This window comes from Macrobrachium rosenbergii, chromosome 19, assembly GCF_040412425.1.
Source record: "Macrobrachium rosenbergii isolate ZJJX-2024 chromosome 19, ASM4041242v1, whole genome shotgun sequence".
NCBI lineage: Eukaryota > Metazoa > Arthropoda > Malacostraca > Decapoda > Palaemonidae > Macrobrachium > Macrobrachium rosenbergii.
In genome coordinates, this window is record NC_089759.1 from 36,385,198 (window position 1) to 36,407,183 (window position 21,986).

The 21,986-nt window shown below is 38.3% G+C and overlaps 1 protein-coding gene and 1 long non-coding RNA gene across 4 annotated transcripts in view; one reads left to right on the forward strand and one right to left on the reverse strand.

Annotated features, from left to right (window-relative positions):
- The first annotated feature begins 5,990 nt into the window (after nucleotides 1-5,990).
- LOC136848841 (WD repeat-containing protein 91) overlaps nucleotides 5,991-21,986 on the forward strand; it is a 40,391-nt gene continuing 24,395 nt past the window's right edge. Inside the window, exons 1-5 of one of the 3 annotated variants that reach the window (XM_067121624.1) lie at nucleotides 5,991-6,177; nucleotides 11,880-12,003; nucleotides 15,783-15,923; nucleotides 17,816-17,931; nucleotides 20,643-20,836. In XM_067121624.1, coding sequence (XP_066977725.1) covers nucleotides 6,139-6,177; nucleotides 11,880-12,003; nucleotides 15,783-15,923; nucleotides 17,816-17,931; nucleotides 20,643-20,836 — 614 coding nt within the window. In that variant the 5' untranslated portion in view covers nucleotides 5,991-6,138. Of the gene's footprint in view, nucleotides 6,178-8,447; nucleotides 8,872-11,879; nucleotides 12,004-15,782; nucleotides 15,924-17,815; nucleotides 17,932-20,642; nucleotides 20,837-21,986 lie in introns of those variants that run through there. The other 2 variants (XM_067121622.1, XM_067121623.1) reach the window with 2 other exon arrangements.
- Nucleotides 6,850-7,464, reverse strand: LOC136848842 (uncharacterized). The gene is made up of 2 exons (XR_010856153.1): nucleotides 7,334-7,464; nucleotides 6,850-7,069 (listed from the first exon to the last, which is right to left on the reverse strand). It is a non-coding gene; the product is annotated as an uncharacterized lncRNA (long non-coding RNA).

The window sequence follows — 21,986 nt, forward strand, 5'->3', positions numbered from 1 at the left end:
AATCATCAGATTTTCTCGCAGCGAATCCCCACACACAAGAAACCTCAGTATAGACGATTCATGTGATTTGCTCTCTTCCTCACACCCTGTGTATTTGGTAAGAGTAAATTCAATATAGAATTCTCAGTGTTGTAGCCAGCAGGCAGTCGTATTTCTCTCTCTCTCTCTCTCTCTCTCTCTCTCTCTCTCTCTCTCTCTCTCTCTCTCTCTCTCTCTCTCTCTCTCTCTCTCTCTCTCTCTCTCTATATATATATATATATATATATATATATATATATATATATATATATATATATATATATATATATCCAGAGAGAGAGAAATATGACTACTTGCTAAAACAATATTTCGCATTGAATTTACTTTTAACATACACGGTGTGAGGAAGGGAGCAACTCACATGACTCATTTATAGTTAGGTTTCTTATGTGTGGGGCGTGAATTGCAAGAAAAAATATGTATATAATATATATGTGTGTGTGTTTATATATAAAACCAGGCGGCGTAGTTTGCACAATCCTGGATGTCACCCTTCTCTTTATAGACGGGCACAATAAAGCTTTCTCTCCATTCTTTTGGTATCTTTTCCTGACTGTATATTTTCTTTGCTAGGTCCCACAGCGTGTTTATTCCTCCTTCTCCCAGGCTCTTCCAAAACTCTGCAGGAATTCCATCTGGTCCTATTGCTTTACCACTTTTCATCTTCTTCAGTGCCTTCTTTACTTCCTTCCTGATAATATTATGTCATAACAAGTTTCTGGAATCCATCTTCAAAGAATTTTCTAGGATTTTCTTCATTTAACAGGTGTTCGTAATATTCCTTCCACCTCTTCTTCATCTTATCCTCGTTGCATAAAACTACTCCATTCCCATCCCTAACCTGTTTTATATGAGAGTAGTCTTTGGTGCTCTTGTCCCTCGACTTTGCAATTCTGTGAATTTTTCTCTCCCCCTCAGGTGTTTCCAACTCTTCGTACATGTCATCTAATGCTCTTGCCTTTTCTTGTGCAACTGCCTTCTTTACTTGTTTCTTATGTCTTTGGTACCTCTACTTATCTTCTTGCTGCCCATACTTTTCCCCAGATATTTTTTGCATCCCTTTTGGCTTTGACCACCTCTTTCACTTCATCATTCCACCACCAGGTGTCCTCGCCGTCAGGAGGTTTTTTTCCCAGATGTCTTTCCCAACTCTTCTCCACCCGCTCTCTTTACGGCCATACTGTTGTGATTCCACCATTCTTGCACTCCCTCTAGCAATCTAACTCCCCTCAATACTCTCTCTTTAAATTCCAAGCAAAAGATAATTCAATACAACAGTATTGCTGCGACCTGATATATGTAAATCAAGCTCAATCAAATACAGAGCGTTGATTCTTCATTTCCAGTGAATGACTGTTGACTTAACTCTATTTTGCACTTTCATCAAAGGAAAAATAATCACTGCAGTAACTTCAATCTCCAAATGAGATAAACTCAGCAAAGTACATCAATAAATTTTGCCAAACACTAGCTACAATTGATAATTTACTCTTGGGGTGGGTGGAACACCAAGATACGTCGAAGGTCTTAGACTGCATTCAGACCAGTACCAGTTGGAAACCTAAATATTTCTATGAATTACAACATCATAGTTACATTCCTAATTTCTAAAAAAAGATAATTTGGACAGCGAGTGTCACAGAGAACTTTTGCATTAACCTCGCTACGGGATCGAGTCTAAGAGGTTTCCCGAGTGGCCATAATGCCGCCATATAGTTGAGATGACTACAGGGGTGAGTTTCCTATGTAGATGCCTTTTGCCTTGACTGTGTAATACCTGTGATAAGAAGTAGAAGACTAAAAGAGATTCCTAGATGTTGGCTTCGAGTTCCCCATGGGGTGCTGAAGAAAAGGGGTCGGGAAATTCCTCAGTAATTTCAGAGAGATGAATACTGTGAGAGTTTAAGAAGATAGATGTACGGCAGTAGGCGTAAAAATGTTCTCTAAAAACAAATGGAGATGAATTGGTTACTTAGGAACGTGTTAGAATTAAAAGAAGGTAAATTCCCAAGAGATGAGCGTCAGAAATGCTAGTCCTACAGGAAAGAAGAAGAATTATAATGGAAAAAAGTGGGCCACGCTCAAGAGTGCCACACCCTAGACCAGCAGAGGTTGTGGTACAGGGGAGAGGGTGTAGGAGTTAACTAGTTCGTTAAGGACTTTCGAGTGTGAGAAGAAGAGTGATGAAGGATCAGGGAGTGTCAGCAATGAAAGTATATCAATTAACAGGGAGGCCCAGAGACCTGGGTTCGTCAAAGTAGGTTAACGTAACAGCTATGTTTGTCTATTAGTCTTGTGCTGAAAGAGAAAATTTCTTTTATCCTCGTTCAAGGAGATGATCACTAAAGATACTCTAATGCCTTAGTCTGTCTTAGACTAATAAGTATCTTAACTTCATAAATGCGCAGGCGAGGGGGTAGCCAAGAACTTCTTTGTGGAGTGGGTGGCTGAATAGTCTTGACTAAAATGTACAAGGGTCTTGCTGCAAGGATCTGAAGAGGTGCTAAGTACATGTTAAAATGATATAATTAATATAATGAATATAGCAATATGATATAAGAAACAATAAGCAACCAATATAGTGAGATGTTACCATATGTATGGTGATGTATTATCGAGGTTTCAGGATCTCCAGCACCGTGCGCCATGAATTGCCCAACGTAATATACATACACACATACATGCATACATATACATACTCACACACACACACACATATATATATATATATATATATATATATATATATATATATATATATATATATATATATATATATATATATATATATATATATATATATATATATATATATATATATATATTACGTTGGGCAATTCATGGCGCAAAGTGCTGGAGCTTCTGAAACCTTAATAATACATTACTATACATATCGTAATACACACACACACACACACATATATATATATATATATATATATATATATATATATATATATATATATATATCAGTAATAAGATGCAAAATCTAGCTTGATAAATATATACATTGATAATCCCTGGAAAGGTGAGGCTTAAAGGCCAGGTACTAACAGCTTTTGTGCATTGTATTCATCATCTTCAGGTAAACATACAAAGTAAAATAAATACAGAGACTTGAAAAGGAAACTTCATCAAACAAAGACTAAAGCCATTAACAAGCGGAACATTATTATTGTGTACAAGGAGTGGTTTTTAAAAAGATTACTGTCATTACCACGCCATCGTTAAGAATGCTTTGCAAACACTTGAGCATCAAACTGCTGACAGTGGAACAAACAATCGCTAAAAGGTGGCATTGTACTCCCCTACCTTTTATGAACTAGGTAACTATCTAGTTTAAAGAGACCAGAATTAAGAAAAAACAGGTAACAGGCCTTGATCAAATACCTGTAATTTTCGGAGAAGCTATATTTGAATAATCAAGATGAAGGTGATTAGTATCTAAGACAAATTTGCTGAGCCATTTTATTTATGGGTTTGAGATCACATTAAGACCGCTTACTTCAAGAATAAACAATAAAAGCCGCAGAGTTTGCCGGTACCCTGGAACCTGGGAAACACTCTGGTAGGTACCACAGTCACCTGGTTTTAATCTTCGGCCCTGAGTGTGCTATATAAAAATTTCCCTAATTCTGATTCAGATTCCCTGACTATACCATCTACCACGCAGTATTAAATATACAATTAATTAATTCACTCTAAAAGTCTTGCTTTTTCTCTCGTGAGGTTAAGTACCACACAACTTTCTTGAAGTTTTACTACTCTTCTCTGGGGCCGTCTTTCCAAGAGGGAGGCAGGGCTCTTGCAAAGCCAGGGAACATCCCAAGTGAAAGGCCTCACCCTAGGTGTGGAGGCTGAGGCTTCCAAAGGAAGGCATCCCCTGAGGGTGGTGTCTCCCCCAGGGATGCCTTCCCAGGGAAAGCTATAGCACCCTTACCAAGAAGGTAATCCTCTGAGGTTGCTTTTCCACTAGGAAAATAGTACTTTTGCCATGTCGACAAGCATCCCAGTAGAAAGACCTCACTGCAGGCATGGAGTACAAGGCTTCCTAGTGAAAGCATCCTTTGAGGGAATCTCCACCCCTTCCCTCAGAAATGCTTTCCCAGAAAGAATTAGGTCATCTCTGCCAGGAAGGTTGTTCTAGGGGCTGCCTACTCAGGAAGGAGACAGGCTCCTGACGGGTCGAAAAGCATTCCCAGAGAAGGGCCTCACTACAGGGATGGAGGCCAGTGTTTCTTTTTCTTCTTAGCTTAATTCTTAGTCAGGTCTAAGGATTCACGGGGGCGACCATCCTTTCCCGGCAGGGCTAAGAGCCCTAGGCTCTCAGGGGAGGGGTTCTCAATGAATAGGACTTTTTTAGTGTTGTGTCGGTCAGACAGCCATTCTGTTATTATTATTATTATATTATTATTATTATTATTATTATTATTATTATTATTATTATTATTATTATTATTATTACTATTATTATTATTATTATTATTATTATTATTATTATTATTATTATTATTATTATTATTACGCATAGTGACTCGCAGATTTTATCAATATGCTTTCAAAGAACGTTCACTGATTTTTCTTTGCTTTCGAGGCTTCTTAAGAATGATCATATAACTGACTGAAAATGTAATATGAACTAGATATAAGGCAGCCACATTTAATGAAACATTTCTGCTGTTGAAGAATTGTTATATTCTCGTGTATGCCCATATTTCATCTTAAACGGAATGTTCGTAAAAAATAGATTCTCCCTTATTTTACTTGTTAACTGATGCATACATTAAATCATAAGGATTATTAATAGCTTGGTTTAAGATATATATTTTGCTTATCATTCGTTCCGAGAATAACGCATCAGCAGTTTACCGTACGAATAAACACTGTGGTAAAGATCACATTTGATGTGTATATGTCATTTTTAACACATTCACCTGTATGTACGAAGGATATACTTAGTATTTCGAACACTGCCAACAAATTGTTAAAACTTAATTTGTAGCGATTTATAGATCCTAGGAATTTCCTATGAATTTTATGGGCGTTTCCAAGGGGTGACTTGTCACTTAATTTTAACGCATCATAGTTTGATAAAGAAAAAACCTTTTTTGTAACATTTCCGTTATTCGAACAAATTTGATCCTCTTCCGATATATAAAAGACACGTATGCGGGTCTGCATTAGTCCTAAACTCTATGGAGCTATTAGTACCAACGTACTCAAAAAAATTATTCAAGTAATTACGTCAATATGTAGTGAGCGAATTCGTTAAAGGAGTTTACTATATTTTTTTTACTCGTGTGTGTGTGTTTTTTTTAACTAAAAAGGGGAGGTCGAAAGTCTAAATTTCTATATAAGCAAATAAACACACATGCGTTCATGGCAAAGGAGATAGCTATAGAAAGAGTATAAAATATTATACACAGGCTGATGCTAAGGAGATCTCTGTTACATACAATTCCGAGCAAACAAATTATTCATCTCCTGCTAACGATACTGTTACCGAATCATATTAAATTGCAAAGTTCGCATACGAGTAATTCCTTTTGAAGCAATCTTCAAGATGTCGATGAATTGCATCATACACAAAAAACGAACCTCATAATTGATGAAAGCAAATTCTTTATGAGCGAGAGTAACGTGCATTTAAATATGCATCGCTATTTACATTCCTCACAAAATTAACATACAGTGTATAATAATTCCAGGAAAAATTAATAGAAATATTCATTTCCCATGGACACAACGGTCTGAGTGCATACCCTAGCCTCCACCCCGGGCAACGTCATCGCCGTGGTAGGCAGGCTACTCAGCGTCGGAGGAGTTTTTTGCAGTATCCTCCCTCTTGCATTAAGTCAGGAGGGCTTCCAGAGCGGCCATATGGTGGGGGAATGGCAAGGGAGGGACGAGTCTCCGGTATGTATGTCTATTGCCTTGACAATGAGATACCTGAGAAATTCAGTAGATGGCGAAAGAGACTGAGCGTCCCACAGGGGCCCGAAGCTAGAGGTGATGGCCGCAAAGATCTCGTGTTTGAAGTTGGCAGTTAATGATTGTTCTAGAGATGGGCCGGAGAATATTAGATAACTGCAATATCTTATGAAGAAAAGCGCAATAGGCACAAGGGTTCCACTAAGAGTAAGTATATAAGGTTGTAACTTTACAGGAATGAGTCACCAATTAGGAATTTCACTCATTTATTCGAGTGAAATTCCTAATTGGCGACTATTAGAAACGTTGGTTGCATTGGAAAAGAGCTTAATGAAGGGGGAGTGGACTAATGGAACATGCTTAAGAATGTCAAAAACTACGTGCATTATTGAACTTACTCTCAACTATATATATATATATATATATATATATATATATATATATATATATATATATATATATATATATATATATATATTTTCAATAGTTAACTTGATATTAAACGATATAATGTGGCTTAATATTTACGAAAAAATATAAAAAGTAAAACAATTACGCACATATACACACACTATATATATATATATATATATATATATATATATATATATATATATATATATATATATATATATATATATATATATATATATATATATATATATATATATATATATATATATATATATATATTGATGATTTTAACCTGGGGAATGCTTACCATGGGCTGGTTCTAGAATGTGTGTTTACTTACCACATCATATTCGTCAGTTCTAACTGCAGGTGCTTCAGGTAATCATAATATACAAAGAAAAAAGGGGGTTTTACTGAGCTGAGGGCTCTGTTCACAAGACAGTTTTGTAAGTAAAGAAATTTGGATAAGTTTTAAAATTACATATATTTACATTAGCAAACAATCAGAAGATGAAATGAACTTTAAGCAGTCACGTAAGGCCTGGGAATTAAGTAAAACACCGGGCTATGTTCAAACGAACGCTTTGAAGATATGTCCGCCTCTATGGCTATGCTGATACGGGCATCGTGGGGTTCACGACGTGCAAGGCATAATCAAGGAAGGGTCCCACTGCCAACACTTCCTCTGTAACGGAGAGATTTACGAATTAAAGGCCAGTGGGGGCACAGTGAAATAAGCATAGGACAAGGCGGCACACAGAAGGTGCCAAAGATACCTTGAACACTCAACTCTATGTAGTCATTCGCACACTGGAATTTACTTAACACTACACTGGCTAAGGCGAGGCTGATTTTAAACACTGGCACTTGAAAATGAAGTAGGAAGTTCAATGAGAGAATTCAAACTATGTGACTGAATGAAAGAACCTTTGTAAACAGAGCACTTTACCTTGTAGAAGAGGTGGTTTCGGCGTAGAAATGGCGTTGGAGGAGGACTTAAGGGGAGCTAACTGGTAGGAAGACTGAGGCCCAGCAAGGTGGTTCTAGTGGAGGGGCATGGCACTCTGAGGAAGGCTGGAAAGCAAGGGAGAGGGCTGTGTCTCGACTGTGTCTAGGTATATCTCTGACCTCTCGTTCCTAAGATCAGTCCTTTTAAAACCTTAGTTCCGGAATTAGGATGATGTCCTGTCCAGATGGGGCTAGTGTCCTTCCTCTATGAATGCGCTATGCAGAAATGTTGCATCATTACCACGGCCACTGCCTTCAACCCCATGCAGTGCATAGAGCCTCTGTGAAATTCTGCTACCCATGCCTTTCTTGTGATTCGACTTCCACAAATACCCACTCATCCTTCGCTCTCTTTTCATATTTCTCGTCCAAGAAAGTCTGGACCTTCCAACTCTTCCTGGCTATACGGGAACCCAGCCAAGACCTCTGTCTCCTACTATTCTCTACGAATTAAAGCGAAGGACATGTTCAAATTTATCACCATCTCCCTTTCGTCATGATGTCATCTACATGTAGAACTTCCACGAGTTCCTATATGTGGTATAATTAAATCTCGCTCTGCCAAGCCACTGGGCTTTTGTGACGCATCTTGAACCTTTATTCACAAAATGAAAAATCTTGTAAAAAATGGCTTCTCGGTTGTAACATGAGGTACCGTATAGCAATCTAGATCGTGCTAGATTAATGTATAATTTTACTTTCACTTGTAATTTCAGTCTACTCGATTCCCAAATCTCATTCACCTTCCCCATAGTTGATTTGCTCTTTTTAGTATCACTAAATACCAGTTAAAGAGAACCAGTATTGGGAATCGTTCTAACGGAATATTGAGAGAGTTGGCTCCATTTATGTGATTACAGAGTGTCAGAATTAAATAAGTTAAATTCCCCCCCCCCACAAAAACTGTTAGGATTGCGAAGTGATCGATAGGGAGCACAATTACTGGAGGAAAGAAGGACGTGCACAAGAACGTCACATTCCACACGTTATGCAGCTAATCAAACTACTTAATCCTATCAAAAGAATAAAGATACAGTAAAAGAGAGATTACCTCATTTGAAAATTTAGCGTCTGCGAGACAGCTTCTTGCAATATGATATCCATGCATACTTAGACTATATCTATGTATACTTAAACTATACCGTCATCTACGTGTGTGTGTGTGCCTGTGGCAAATTGACTTAAGAAATGTGTCAGTCGTTGCTAAACCCGCTGAACACCAAGAAACATTACAAGTAAAAAAAAAAATAATTACAATGGCGAATTCATAACAACAATAAACGCCCCCTAACCTTAACGCACCTCGTTTAGGCCTCCCAGAACCATAATTGACAGATGATCAGCTGATGGACATAAACAATGTCACACATTCAGTATTTAGACGAGTTGGTGAAGGAATATCTACTTTTCCGCGGTTTCAGTTTCACATTAAGGTCGTTGGACAGTGACCTCAAGGCCGACAAAGACAAAGGGTTTAGGGTAAGTAGAGGAGAAGCGCTGGACTAACCTACCTTAAGGCAAAGCTGTCAGGCAAAGGTTCCGAGTTCCGTACATTTTACCGATGAATTCGGGAGAGTGTGATATAGCTTTAGGTTTGGGTATGGGGCATGTTTGTTTTTAACGGCCCTCGTCATATTTTCCGCTAATGAATGACATTTTCTTGCTCAATATGTAAGGTATAAGCTTCGTAGATTAATTCTAACCTATATTTTTCTGAGTGCACATCTCGTGGATACTGTCGCCTTTACCAGTCAGTGATGGGACAATAATTCATTTTCATTTTCCCTCTTCCATTACGTCTAACAACTTAAAATTAATAAATTAATCGACAGTATATGTAGGTAACTGGTTCTATTGTCAACAGCAGTGATGCTGAAAACGAAAGATGCAGCTTTGAAAATATATCATTCATGGGAGTAATCATTGAAAACTGCATACCTTAAAAAACATGAAGACAAAAGTAAAAAAATTATGGCGATTATAATTAGAGGAACAAATTCAAACAATGAAGGATGCAGCATCCTACCTTACCGTTGGACCATTAACCTTAGCTAAAAAATTTGGCAGTGGTACATATGGTATACATCTTAACTAGCCAAACTTGCCCATAGACACCGCATCCTACCTGACCTGGAGTTTTTTATAATAAATATTACTTCAAAATATAAATTATAATGCAGGGTGAATGTGAAATGTAGTTTTTCTGATGTTGCTTGTTGTGATTTTGATGAATATGACATCCATTTCATTTGGAGATACCCAGTCAGTCAATTGAAACCTCTTTCCATCTCCCTATGTCAAAGAATAATGGGGTCTGCAGTAGGGAATTGGGATTTTGGATAGGGCAATATGAAAATTAGTAAAAATAGATGCTTATTAACCTAACCATTCAAAACCTAGGGCTACACATTCCATATAACCCCCCCCCTAATCTGACCTAGAGAGCCATTAATCACAGAGAGATTTTATTTGCTTACATACCTTTGGTTAATTGTTCTCATCTTCCTCTTTCTCGGCCTCCCTAAGCCTACCCTAACCATGGTTCCCATTCTGGTCCTTCACTATTATTAAACAAAGGGGATTTGTTGTAAGTTAACTAAACATTTCCAATGAAAAAGAATGTCAGACTCGTCAGTTGTGTTATTAATTGTTGTATTTCACCTCTACACAACCTTCCATGCTAGTATATAAGTCTCTTTAAAGTGCATTGTGGCTTAGTTGTTGCTACATGATCAACCCGTCAATAGTTTGATTGTTTTTCTTCTAAAATGATTATATGTATGTGTACCTTTTATTCTCACACTTTTTAGATATTTAGTCCCTTCCTTACTAACACTTTTTCACCTTACCTCTCCAACTTTTCTTAAGGCCTTCCTCTCATACTTCCCCCTACCACTTTTGAATCATATACTCCAGTAGTCTATCATTATCCATACAAACAGTTCATTTCAGCTTCAACCCTTCATTTGCATTCAGCGTCCAGCAATCCTTTCATACTTTCCCACTTTGTCCATCACTGGCAATACAAATTTTCTCAGTATTTTGCACATGCTCTGATAACTTTTTTGCTTCACCTGTTCTGTGGCTTACTTCTCAGATCCTACCATCAACCAATATATTTATTGGATGATTTATATTTATATATAAATCAACTGATCCATTTATTCACCATAGTACCTATGAACATTCATTGCTCCCTCTTCTTGGTTTCGATTTATCCTCATAACCTTACTCTTGCTCAGATTTACTCTCAACTTTTTCCTGTTGCTAACACTTTCAAAGTATTTTACAAGTTTCTGCAGTTTCTCTTCATTCTCCCATCTTTGCAATGTATCATCTGCAAAAATCTACTATTCCACAATCCATTCACAACTTATTTCCTTATCTCACAATGTTGCACTTACATCTGCTGTCGTTTCTCAGACTTATTGCATCACTCCATCCTAGAGAAATTGAGCAGCCGTGAGGACATAAATGACCCTGGATTTAGACCCACTTTTATCACAACATACCAGTTACTCTCCCGTGATACATATACTGTACTAACATGCTTCTCACAATCACCCCATTGGGGCAGGGGGAGGGGTGGGCGGCTTGGTTAGGACTGTAGGCATTGCTAAAGGTTGTTTGCAGCATACCTTTTGCCTCTAGCTGCACCCACTTTTTAGTCTTTTACTTTACCTCTGTTCCCACTTCCTTTCTGAGTATTACTTCATAGTGCAATTGTGAGGTTTTCTCTGAGTTCCACCTTTAGATCTTTATTGCATTTCCGTTATTTTCTGGATCTCATTATCTTGCTGTCCAACCACTCCAACTCTCTCTTTCCACAGTTTTAAGTGCCCAGTGGCTGGAAGTGCCATAGTCCTAAAGTTCATAAATCAATTCACTTCAATCTCAGAAATTTTTAATCAGTCTTAATAACGTGTCTTGTACTGTATACCATACATTTTCGACGTCGAGTCTATCATAAGCTTTTTTTGGTTCCTACATGCCACTTATAGCTTTTTCCAGATTTATATATGCCACATACAGCTTTTTCGATATACAGTACTTTCAAACTTATCACATTGGAGTTTACAAAAAAAATTGATTGACACACTATCTTCCTTGTCTAAACTCCCATTGATCTTCACTAATCAACTTCTGTCAGCCATTTTACTCAGTCATACCCTTACCATGCATCTTCCCTGGTATACTGTGCAGTGTAGTGCCGTTTATTTCTTGCACTTGCCACTGTCGCCTTTACCCGTGTACAATGGAACGACAATTCCTTTTATCTCCTCCACCCAGATTTACCTTGCAAACCTTGTCAGCTTCTCAGTCAAACTATTTTTGAGTCGTTTTTGTATTACTTCTGTAAAGATTAACAGCGGGTATACCTTATGCTGTATATCATGGGCACTGAATAATCATGTATGGTTTAGAGATTTTTACAGGATAGTCTACGGAACTAAGAACTGCATACTTTACCATTTTTCCATTTGCAGGTTGATCGTTTGGTTGACCAGGTTCTCACTCACATTCAGACATATGACTTAACAGGCTTAAGAGAATTATGGGGACATCTTGACCGAAGAATATTCACTCGTCTTCCTCATACTTTATTGCCATGTAAGTATGCTTTTACATCAAAGATTATACAGTACAGTATATGAATAATATTTGCTGCAGATATACTGTGTCTGGTGTTAGGTGTACTGTAAATGATTGTTTAAGAATGCTGTACAGTGTCCGGTAAATTTAACTAGGATCATATTGGATAATTTTTCTTTTTGAAGGTATTTAGAATGTTCTAAAAAATCACTGTGTCCATAATCTTAGAAACAGGATTTAGTGGTATAACACCAGTAGTACTGTACTGTATGTGTTAGTTGAAAAATGCCATCCATTTGGGAAGAGAAATCTGTAGGTCATTCCCCAGGTTATACTCAAGGAATGTCGAACACTGTACGGTATACTGGAAAAAATGAGATAGTATGCAAGTCTGCTTCAGACCCTGGCTATTGCATCTGGAGCCAGATGAAAGGCAATATAAATCAAGATTCCCCTAGGCTACGTAGGATGGTATTTAAACATGGGCTACCGTCTTTACAATGCTTTATTCAGGTCTCTTATCATAGCAAATGGAACATAACAGAATAAAGGAAAACGTAATATCATGAGGAACTAAACAAATATATAACATTCCTCCCCCATATTCCAAAAACAATAGCATAATAAATTCAATTAAGAAATATCAATATGTAAATAAATGGCCTATCTTAAAGATTAAGTCGTCTTGGTGGTTTAATAATCCTACCAGATCTACTTGTTATACCTAGGTTAGCCCTCTTTGGTGAAGGCATTTGCCTCTGAGGATTAAAATTGCTTACAGACTCAGGTGCATCTTGCTGGACAGTTGGAGCACTTGCCTGAGGGGCTTATGCAGCTCTCCTCAGATATTTTTTGGTCAGCTTCCCGACTTTCTTCATTCCAGCTGCCCCAGCTTCTCCTGCATGTACTTTCATGATGAGGAACCAGCCTGACAAGAGTTCCAGGCTTCCCAAGGTGGTTCTCTCCTCCTCTTCAAGGAAAGCCTTAAGTGAGATTGGAGTACAGCTCTCAGAGAAGAGGGAGCAAGGCAAGGCTGTCTTCTGTTCCCCTCCCTCTCGCCTTTCACGTAGGAGGTACCTCTCTTACACCACCGGAGAAGCTCCTTCTTTGGGAGTTGCTGCCTCCTCCCAGGGGGACCTCTCTGGCCTTATTGATTCATCTTGCAGATTGGCTTTCGCGTCTGCGAAGATCATGTTCTCATCAATGGAGCTCGATCATCTGGTGAAGAACATTTTTAAAATTTTCAAAGTTTTACGTTTTTTAGACTGGACAATAGGAGCACTTGCCTAGAAGATCGAGGACTGTTGCGACCTGGCTGGGGACTTTTCTTCAGACTGGCTTGGTGTCCTTTCATGTGCAGACAAAGCCATCAGGGACGGCTCCCATGAACTGGCTGCTTTGTTTTCTCTTGGGGATCTGTAAGAGCATTGAGGTATTACTGTACCTGGATAGGTACAGTAATACCTTCCAGACCACTTTCCAAGGATGCACTGTCATTCTTTTTAAGAGACCTTATCTCCGAGATGCACTTGATGATTCAAGAGGATTTTTTACATGCTCTTAAAGTTAGAGCCCACGAGATTAGAGCTGTCACTACCGCTTTGACTCTTAGACATAACTTGTCTATCTCTACAATTCTACAATCCACATATTGGAAGTGTAAATCAATTTTTGTGACACATTATTGACGTGAAGTGGAAACAGTGTTCAAGAAATGCAGTACTGTACTATACCCTGGGTCCATTTTCAGTGGCTGGCATGGTGTTGGGGGACGAAGCATAAGAGGTAGTCCTTCTATCCTATATCTCTTCGCCTTGATCTAGGATGTCTAGTCTTTGGGAGCCTAGGGGTACCATGTACCTGGAGTACCCACCATTTTTTTAGTGGATGGGTGATGGTTTTTATTTGCGTAGGTGACAGCGTTGTCTGGCTATGTTTTATGTGGCACTGTGCCTAGGGCAAGGGCACTTATAGATGCTTTGCCAGCCATTGGAAAACTCCTTCACTGCAAAGCTCCCACTTACGTTGAGGCGCTCCATGGCTATGCAACACTCCACTACGGGTTAAGATGAGCACTAACTACAGGCAGTATCTTCCTGCAGTAGCTCTCTTACCTGGTAAGGTTACAACAAGCATTTTATCAATGCTAGCTACTTTTCTATTTCAAATTCATTACCATTACTGTATGTTTCGGAGTAGATTAATCCATGTATCCCACCTCCTGTCAATGTGGGATTCAGCTATGTACAGTAGTTACTTGGTAAGGTACTTATATGAAAATGTTATTTCCATAATAAAATCGTTTCATATATACTTACAAAGTAATTACAGGATCAGAGCCCTCCCTCCTCCCCTCACATGGACGTAGGGCACAAACGAATTGAGCTCTTCCCCAAAAGTGGGCAGTGCTAGTCACATACACTAAAACAATAGAAGCACTTCCAAGAATTTCAAAATTTAAGCTGCTGTGCAAGTTGAAACTATTAGGTATGTAATCACTTGGTAAGTATATATGAAACTTGATTCTATTATGAAAATACTGTAACATTTTTCAGGAAATTCATTCGACTATCCATTTTATTTTGGCAGAGAACATTTTTAAAATATTCATTTAACAATCCCCTCAAGCTGACTGAAATTATATCATACATGTTGTAAACAACAATAGGTTTTGGAGAGCAATCAACCACCAGTGAGCTAAGTAAGAGAAAGAAATGACTATTAGGAATCACAAAGCAAAACAAAAGAAGCAGACCACAGAAAGTGAGAGAATGGATATATATATTTAAACAAGTTTCATCAAAGGGAAATGCAGTAACAGGATAATCTTTTTTGTTTAACTACTGTATATGTATGGTCAGCCATTTTGAACTGAATTAGCAAGGCTGTCTAAGGCAGTGGTTTGCTGGAGTATGAGCACTTCTGGAGTTCCAGATTTTGTCTAGTTTTTGTTGCTGTTCAAACTCTCAGCAGGCACTATAAAACACATATGCACGTAATTACAAAGATGCAAGAAGGTACTACAGTACTGGCTACAAAATTATTCCGTAGAAGTACAACAGTGAGTAGGAAGAAGAACACCAACATCCAACATTGTTAAAAAGGAAAAATGTAAGATGAATGAAAAATTACTGTTGGAGCAGATGAACATTGGGGACTGAATCTTTGTGCAGATTAATGAGGACAAAAAATTAGTAAAATGTTCATCTACCTTTGGAGAAAAAAGATTCTTGGAAAAGTCGTAGTTGCTGTCCCATCTCTACCAAAATTATTGGCTTGGTAAAGGTAGTGGTTTGTATTTTATAATAACACATACACTTGTATTGTATTGCCAGGAAGCATTAAACTCTTTTTCAGAAGTTTAGGATTTATTTGTAATAAGAAGACCCAAAACATGTTCATTGAAATACCCTGTCTCTATAATATCTGAAAAGTAAGCATTTATTAAATTCTTTTTTTACATTGTTAACTTTGTTAAAATAAAATTTTATTAAATGAAGTAAATATTCATCTAGGGGCAACTTAGAATTCTTAATGAAAGTTACACTATTGTTTATAGCTTAGACTTTATGTAGAGTTCAAAAAGGACCCTTCACTTGACAAGGGTTTTTTGCCAATGCATAAATAATGTACAGTACATTTCTGAGTCCAGTCCCGTGTCAGCCGGTGAAATTCCATTACAGCACGAATTCAGTCTTAGGTGAAGGTTCTGGATATTTTGACGATGAAGATGAAACTACAAGGTTGTGAGAGTTACAGTAGCTTGTTCTTACTCTGTGGTGTTTTATCTTTTCCAGGTGTAAGGAAGCTAGAAACCAGCATCTTGCGTTTGTACATTGTAAATATAGTACAGACAAACAAGCCAGAAAAACTAACAGAATTTTTCGAGAGGATGGCCCCAGAGCTACAAAGCCAAGCTGAGTGGCGAGAATGGTTCAGTAAGTTTCCATCTGTAGTTATAGTATCTGCAACCGTTTGCCCAGTTAAGGTTGAGGTAATCGAGAGCTTGATAATACCTTAAACTAGGAAACAGGTGGTTACCAATGAATGATACCTCTCATCGCTGAGGTAGTACCCTGTTTCACCTGCCAGATGCTACTATTACTTAATGAGCTTTTTCATAAAAGTCACTAAGTGTAATAAGCTCTTTTGACTAAAATTTGCTCCCACTTCATAATCCCTTTGTCTTAATTGATGATCAAGTTCTATACTTCATATACTTTATGAAATGTAAGTCATGTCCATCAAAATAATGTGCTTTGAATGATAAGTTAGAAGATGCAGATAGTGCTAATGAGCTGCAAATATTTTCCTTCTTTATAGATTAAAATGTGTATTGTCATTATTTTATTTGATTTGCTATATTCGCTAATGGACTGTACGTGTTGGCATTACTACTTTTAGATTATTGTTTGTGAATGTTAGTTTTGTATTCTTGTTACCATTATCTCAGCAGTGGTAAGTACAGTAACTGGGCTTGAATCTTTGTTGCACTTTGTTTTCATGTGTTCCACAGAGGATACCAGGAGTGCCATGATTCATGTAATCGCTTGGTTCAGGAGAGGACAAGTCATTCAGTGAATTCATAGCCCAAGTGGAAAAATCCTACATACTTTCTGATCTTCCTGTAGAAGGAGTCTTAGAGGTATATCTGACGCTGGGGTGAAGGCAGGCCAAGAGAGGTCTGGAATATGTACAAGAAAAGTTTGAGGAATGATACTTCCTTATCTTATCCTGTTGGCATTCCCCCTGGGTTAGGTTAAGTTTGGAAAAAGATCATTTCAGTTACAAGAGATTATAAGCAGACTAAGAATATCAGTGTAAATATTAAAAGGAAAGAGAAAAAAAATTGATGAAGCTGACTTTTCCTTCAAGTAGTTCAAAATTATCTCTTTAAGTAACATTAAAATCCCAAGAAAATATTTTTAGAGCTTAATTCAACAGTCGTTAACAAATAAGATCAATTTGGTTCAAGAATAAACTTTTACAAAACATATGCTTTTATTATATCAAATGAAAGGATGCAAACATCTGCAGTGTTTGTAAAGATTTTACATTTACATTGGCTGTACATAGGTGTACAATATAACCAAAATGTCCAGCAAGCATAGGGCTTGCCACAGCCACTTTTGCATCCTCAGGACATAGCTTCAAGACAGTTATTTGGGTCCACAAGTTGATCAGTTTCACGTGGTCTTGAATGTGCCACCCCATTTTGTGGGATTCAGCTAGTTCCCTTGCCCAGTGTTATGAAGTAAGATGAGTTCTGAATGAGTGTTATGTTGCTGCTGGATTGTTTTAGGCAATGACTCCAACTTGATTGAAAGTGACAATGAAAAGCTGTTGTCTGAACAGTTATTGCGATAAAGCTTGAGAAGGAATTGCTCTTCAGTACAATGAGTATCTTCCTTGGAACTAGCAGAATTCTCAAACATCAAGAACAGCAAGACTATCGTTTTGAACAAGCAGAAAGGCCTTTCATTTTCCTTGACCAAAAAGACCTGATCTAGTGCTGCAACCAGTGATGACATGCAGTTTCACTAAATGTGTTTTCTTATCACCAGTATCCTTCTTATATTACCAGGATATCATTCACAGTGGGCGGGTTGTACATGTGAAGAAGTATGAAAAATTATTCAGAAGTTGTTTAAATATTAGTTGCATTAGCATGGTCTAAGGTGTAATGATAATTTGGTGTATTTATTTCCATTTTTTACTGAGAACATGATAGCTTTAGTAAATCTATTATTCGTACCTTAGGTTTTGTGTGTATATTATATGCATACCGTCATCAAGATCTCTGTATTGATAATAACTTATTTCCTTGCAGTTCTACCCTACCTGAAAGGAGTAGAAGAAAATCCATCCTTTGCAATGTATTTCACAAGACATTGGCAAGATACTCTTCTGGTATCTCTTCATAACTTCTTGGCAGTTGTCTTTCAGGTAATGTACAGTTGAGTTACCACCTCATTCCTTTACTAATATTTAAATTTCTGATTTAGACATATTTTTTCTTGAATCTTATAACTGTAAAAGACCAAGATGGTCAGCAGGCAGAGGAACAGTGAATGAGCTGTCACGTGCTGGACAGGTATGCATTTATAACATTTATAATTTCCCTATTGGTAACATTTCTCATTCTTCTATCTTAAAGCTTTACTCTCAAATCAGCAAAGTCTTATAGATACGCTGCATTTTGATTTTCTATATGTCAGTGCAGATAGCTCTAAACTAATGTAGTAGGTTCTCGGTTTACGCTGTCCTCGACCTACGTCATTTCATGGTTACGTCTCACAATCTCCAATAAAGTTATTAAAGAATTCTTGTTACGTCATTCAGACGTAAATTCAAACTTCATGGGGAACTAGTTTGCGTGTGGAACTGATGAATAATGTCATCTCACAGCAGAATAGGGGGAAGACGGCATTGGTTACTCACTCGCGTTATGCCATCTTGAATTGTGCTACGTTTGCTCTCTCTCATTTGCGTTGCTTTTTTGGGAACTTTTTTAATTACATTATGGCTCCCAAGTGTAAGGCAGACTTTTCTGATGCCAGTGCTATGAAGAAAAGAAAAGCCATCTCCATGGAAGTGAAAGTTGATATAATAAAACGATCTGAAAAGGGTGAAAGACCGTCGAATATCAGCCGCTCGCTTAGGTTTAGTCGTGCAACTGTGTCGACGATCATTAAAGATAAAAAAAGCACCTACTTGAACATGTGAAGGAGCTGCTTCTATGAAATCAACTGTGATTACAAAGCAGCATAGTGCTCTCATTATTGAGATGGAGCAATTATTAGTGCTTTGGCTGGAATACCAGCATCAATGCCGTATCCCAGTTAGCCTAATGTTGATCCAGGAGAAGGCTAAAAGCTTGTTTGAAACCTTGAAAAGAGAAAAGGGGAAGGGAGTTGGAGTGAAGAATTTGGGGCTGGCGAAGGTTGGTTCATGCAGTTTAAGGCCTGTGCAAATTTACATAACCTTAAGGTACAAGGGGAAACTCCTAGTGGTGATGAGAAAGCAGCAAGTGAATTTCCTAGTGCATTGGCTGAAGTAATCAGGGAGAGGGGTTCCTGTGCTGAAGAGGTGTTTAATGTAGATGAGACAGCTTTGTTCTGGAAATACTTGCCTACCTGAACGCACATTGCCAAGGAGGAGAAGGCAGCACCAGGCCACAAAGTCAGCAAGGTGAAAATGACTTTGCTTCTTGGGGCTAATGCTGCTGGTGATTTCAAGCTGAGGCCTATGTTGGTGTATCTTGCAGAGAATCCAAGAGCATTGAAGGGCTCTTGGAAATCCAACAAGAAGGCATGGGTGACACTTGAGATATTTGAGGACGTTACCAACTATTTATTTCCAGAAGTGAAGGAGTACTGTGCTAAAAGGGGCTCCTCTTTAAGGTGTTGCTGGTACCGGACAATGCCCCTGGTCACCCTGCCCAATTGGATGACTTTCATCCTAAAATGTCAAGGTGGTTTTCCTTCCACCTAATGCCACTTCCCTTTTAAAGCCTATGGCCCAAGATGTCATTGCTTCTTTCAAGGCCTACTACCTCAGAAGGACATTTGCTATGGCTTTCAGGGTAACTGATAAGGACAAGAACTTGACTCTAGTATCTCCAGCATCTTCTGCAGGTTCTGCAGAACTAGACGACCCTGCCCCAGTATCTCCAGCACCTTCTGCAGGTTCTGCCTCTCCAGACTCACTTGCCCCAGCATCTCCAGCACCTTCTTCCACCCAGTAACCTGGTCAAGCCTGTCTCACCCTCCTTTTTAATGCCTAGTATAGGCTTAGTCCTTGGTTATCGGCAGGGTTCTGTTCTGAGGGTGTGATGATAACCGAAAATCGCTGCTAACCGAAAGTAGGCGATTTTCGCGCTTTTTCGACTAATTTTGGGGCTTATCGGCGCCGAAAAGCGCCGATTTTTGGTTACCGGCGCCTCTGTTAGGTATTTATGGGCGCCAATACCCAATTATCGGCGCCGATAAGTGGTAGTCGGTGATTTTCGGCTCTGAAAATTGCCGATTTTCGTCGCTAGACAAGCGCCATAAAACCGGATCGCCATTAACTGAGCCAGCCGTTAACCGGGGACTGCCTATGCAAGCCAACCACAGGATAAAGGTAAGGAAGTGTTTCTTTTTATTTACTGTAAGGATAATATACCCTTTTAGTGTATGTATGCTTAGGAGTTGTTTTCTCTATTATTTATTTTTGTACTTTTACCATTTCATGTCATTACGTCTGCTTAAATTCTGACTTACAGACAAAATCGGGTTACATCCTTTTCGTAGGAACCGATCTCAGACGTAAACCGAAACCCAACTATAATCTTTCTTTCATATGCAGTTTCATTAATGGGAAAAAAATACAAAATTTGTAAAATATTTTGTATTTTTTCACTTACAGTAAAGATCAGTGCATTAATAAAGTAATAATGCTAATAAAGTTGTTTTGAAAAAAGATATTGTCTATATTGAAACATCTTTTATTTGTAGTAAGATATTAGTAAAACAGATTTAACTGGTAGTGGTTATAATTTTTATTGGAAAGTTTTTATTCTGCTTCATGGTACAGTGATTATCTTTATATTATTTTTTGGGTAAAGAAAGATAAAGTACACAGTTCCTTGACATAATTTTTCCTTTATTTTACAGAGTATAGAGCTACCTACACTAGCAAGTTACAGAGATGAATCATCCAAAATTGCCCATCTACAAGAGGAAAATGAACTTCTTCGTGCTCGATTGGCTGCACTTACAACATGTGACCAACCTACACTGGAGCACCTAACTGTACCTGATCCACCTCCCCCTCCACATCTCATGGATGATTTTTACAACATTGCTCAGTGAGTCTGGCTAATGCTATGATGCTTTTTCTGTTTGAGGATGCAATCTTATCCCAAAAGACCTTGTAATATCAATGTGAAACTAGTTCTCATTAATGTAGTTGTCGGTTTATTCCCTAGTGGTGATGCATGTCATGGAAATAAGTATTCCTCCATAAAAAAGGGATTTTGACAGAGGAAAAATCTATTTCTGAGGAAGGTCCCGTGTCACCCGGTGAAATTCCATTACAGCACGAATTTCTAGGTATAACCTTGCTAGATATACCAGAGAAAAAGAGCTTTCAGGAAAGCTGGGGTTACTACCCCAGTCGAGCGCCTTCTAGGAAGGCGTCGGTATAAGAAGGGGTGAGTGAATTACCACTACCACGGAAACCTACCGAAAGATCTCTCCTTATCAAAATCCCCGAACAGAGCGGTGAGCCGTTACAGCCCCCACACCAAACACCCGCCAGGACGGCGACACCAGCGCCACCTACCTCATTCCATGCTAGCACTAACCCCAGACTTGGCATGTGCCAGAGGGGGGGAAAGTACTATTTAATTCAGGGAGGGTCACGGGTGACACGGGACCTTCCTCAGAAATAGATTTTTCCTCTGTCAAAATCCCTTTTCTGAGTCCAGTCCCGTGTCAGCCGGTGAAATCGTGATAGAGAATCATGCCAAGGCTGCAACTACTAGGAAAAAGAAATTGAGGATAATCTGAAGAAAAGGCAAAAGTTTTACCAGAATAATTTTAATTAAGCAATCTCTTCCGTGTAGCAAGAACACTAAGACTAAGGCATATTAAATCTAAGGCACATTAAGGAACTTAATACTATGAAACATGGGCAGGTTCCTGCACGACGGAGAAAAAGCCCCAAAAAACCTTAAAATTACTTAAAGCAAATGAAACATGAAAAGCGCACAAAATAACTGCAAATATAACCTTAATACTATACACGTAAACTTAGGCTAAACACGTAAGAGACAAATCAATCAACATTAATATATACATTCATCTGGGGTACATGGAACCAAATAAAACTGTCCAGTACCCCACAAGAGAAACAATCATGGCATTTCAGATTACGCTTTTTCCATCAACAGGTACAAGAAACAACAATATGAGGAGCCAGGCAGTGAGGTATAATCAACCAGGAGAATAAGCAGA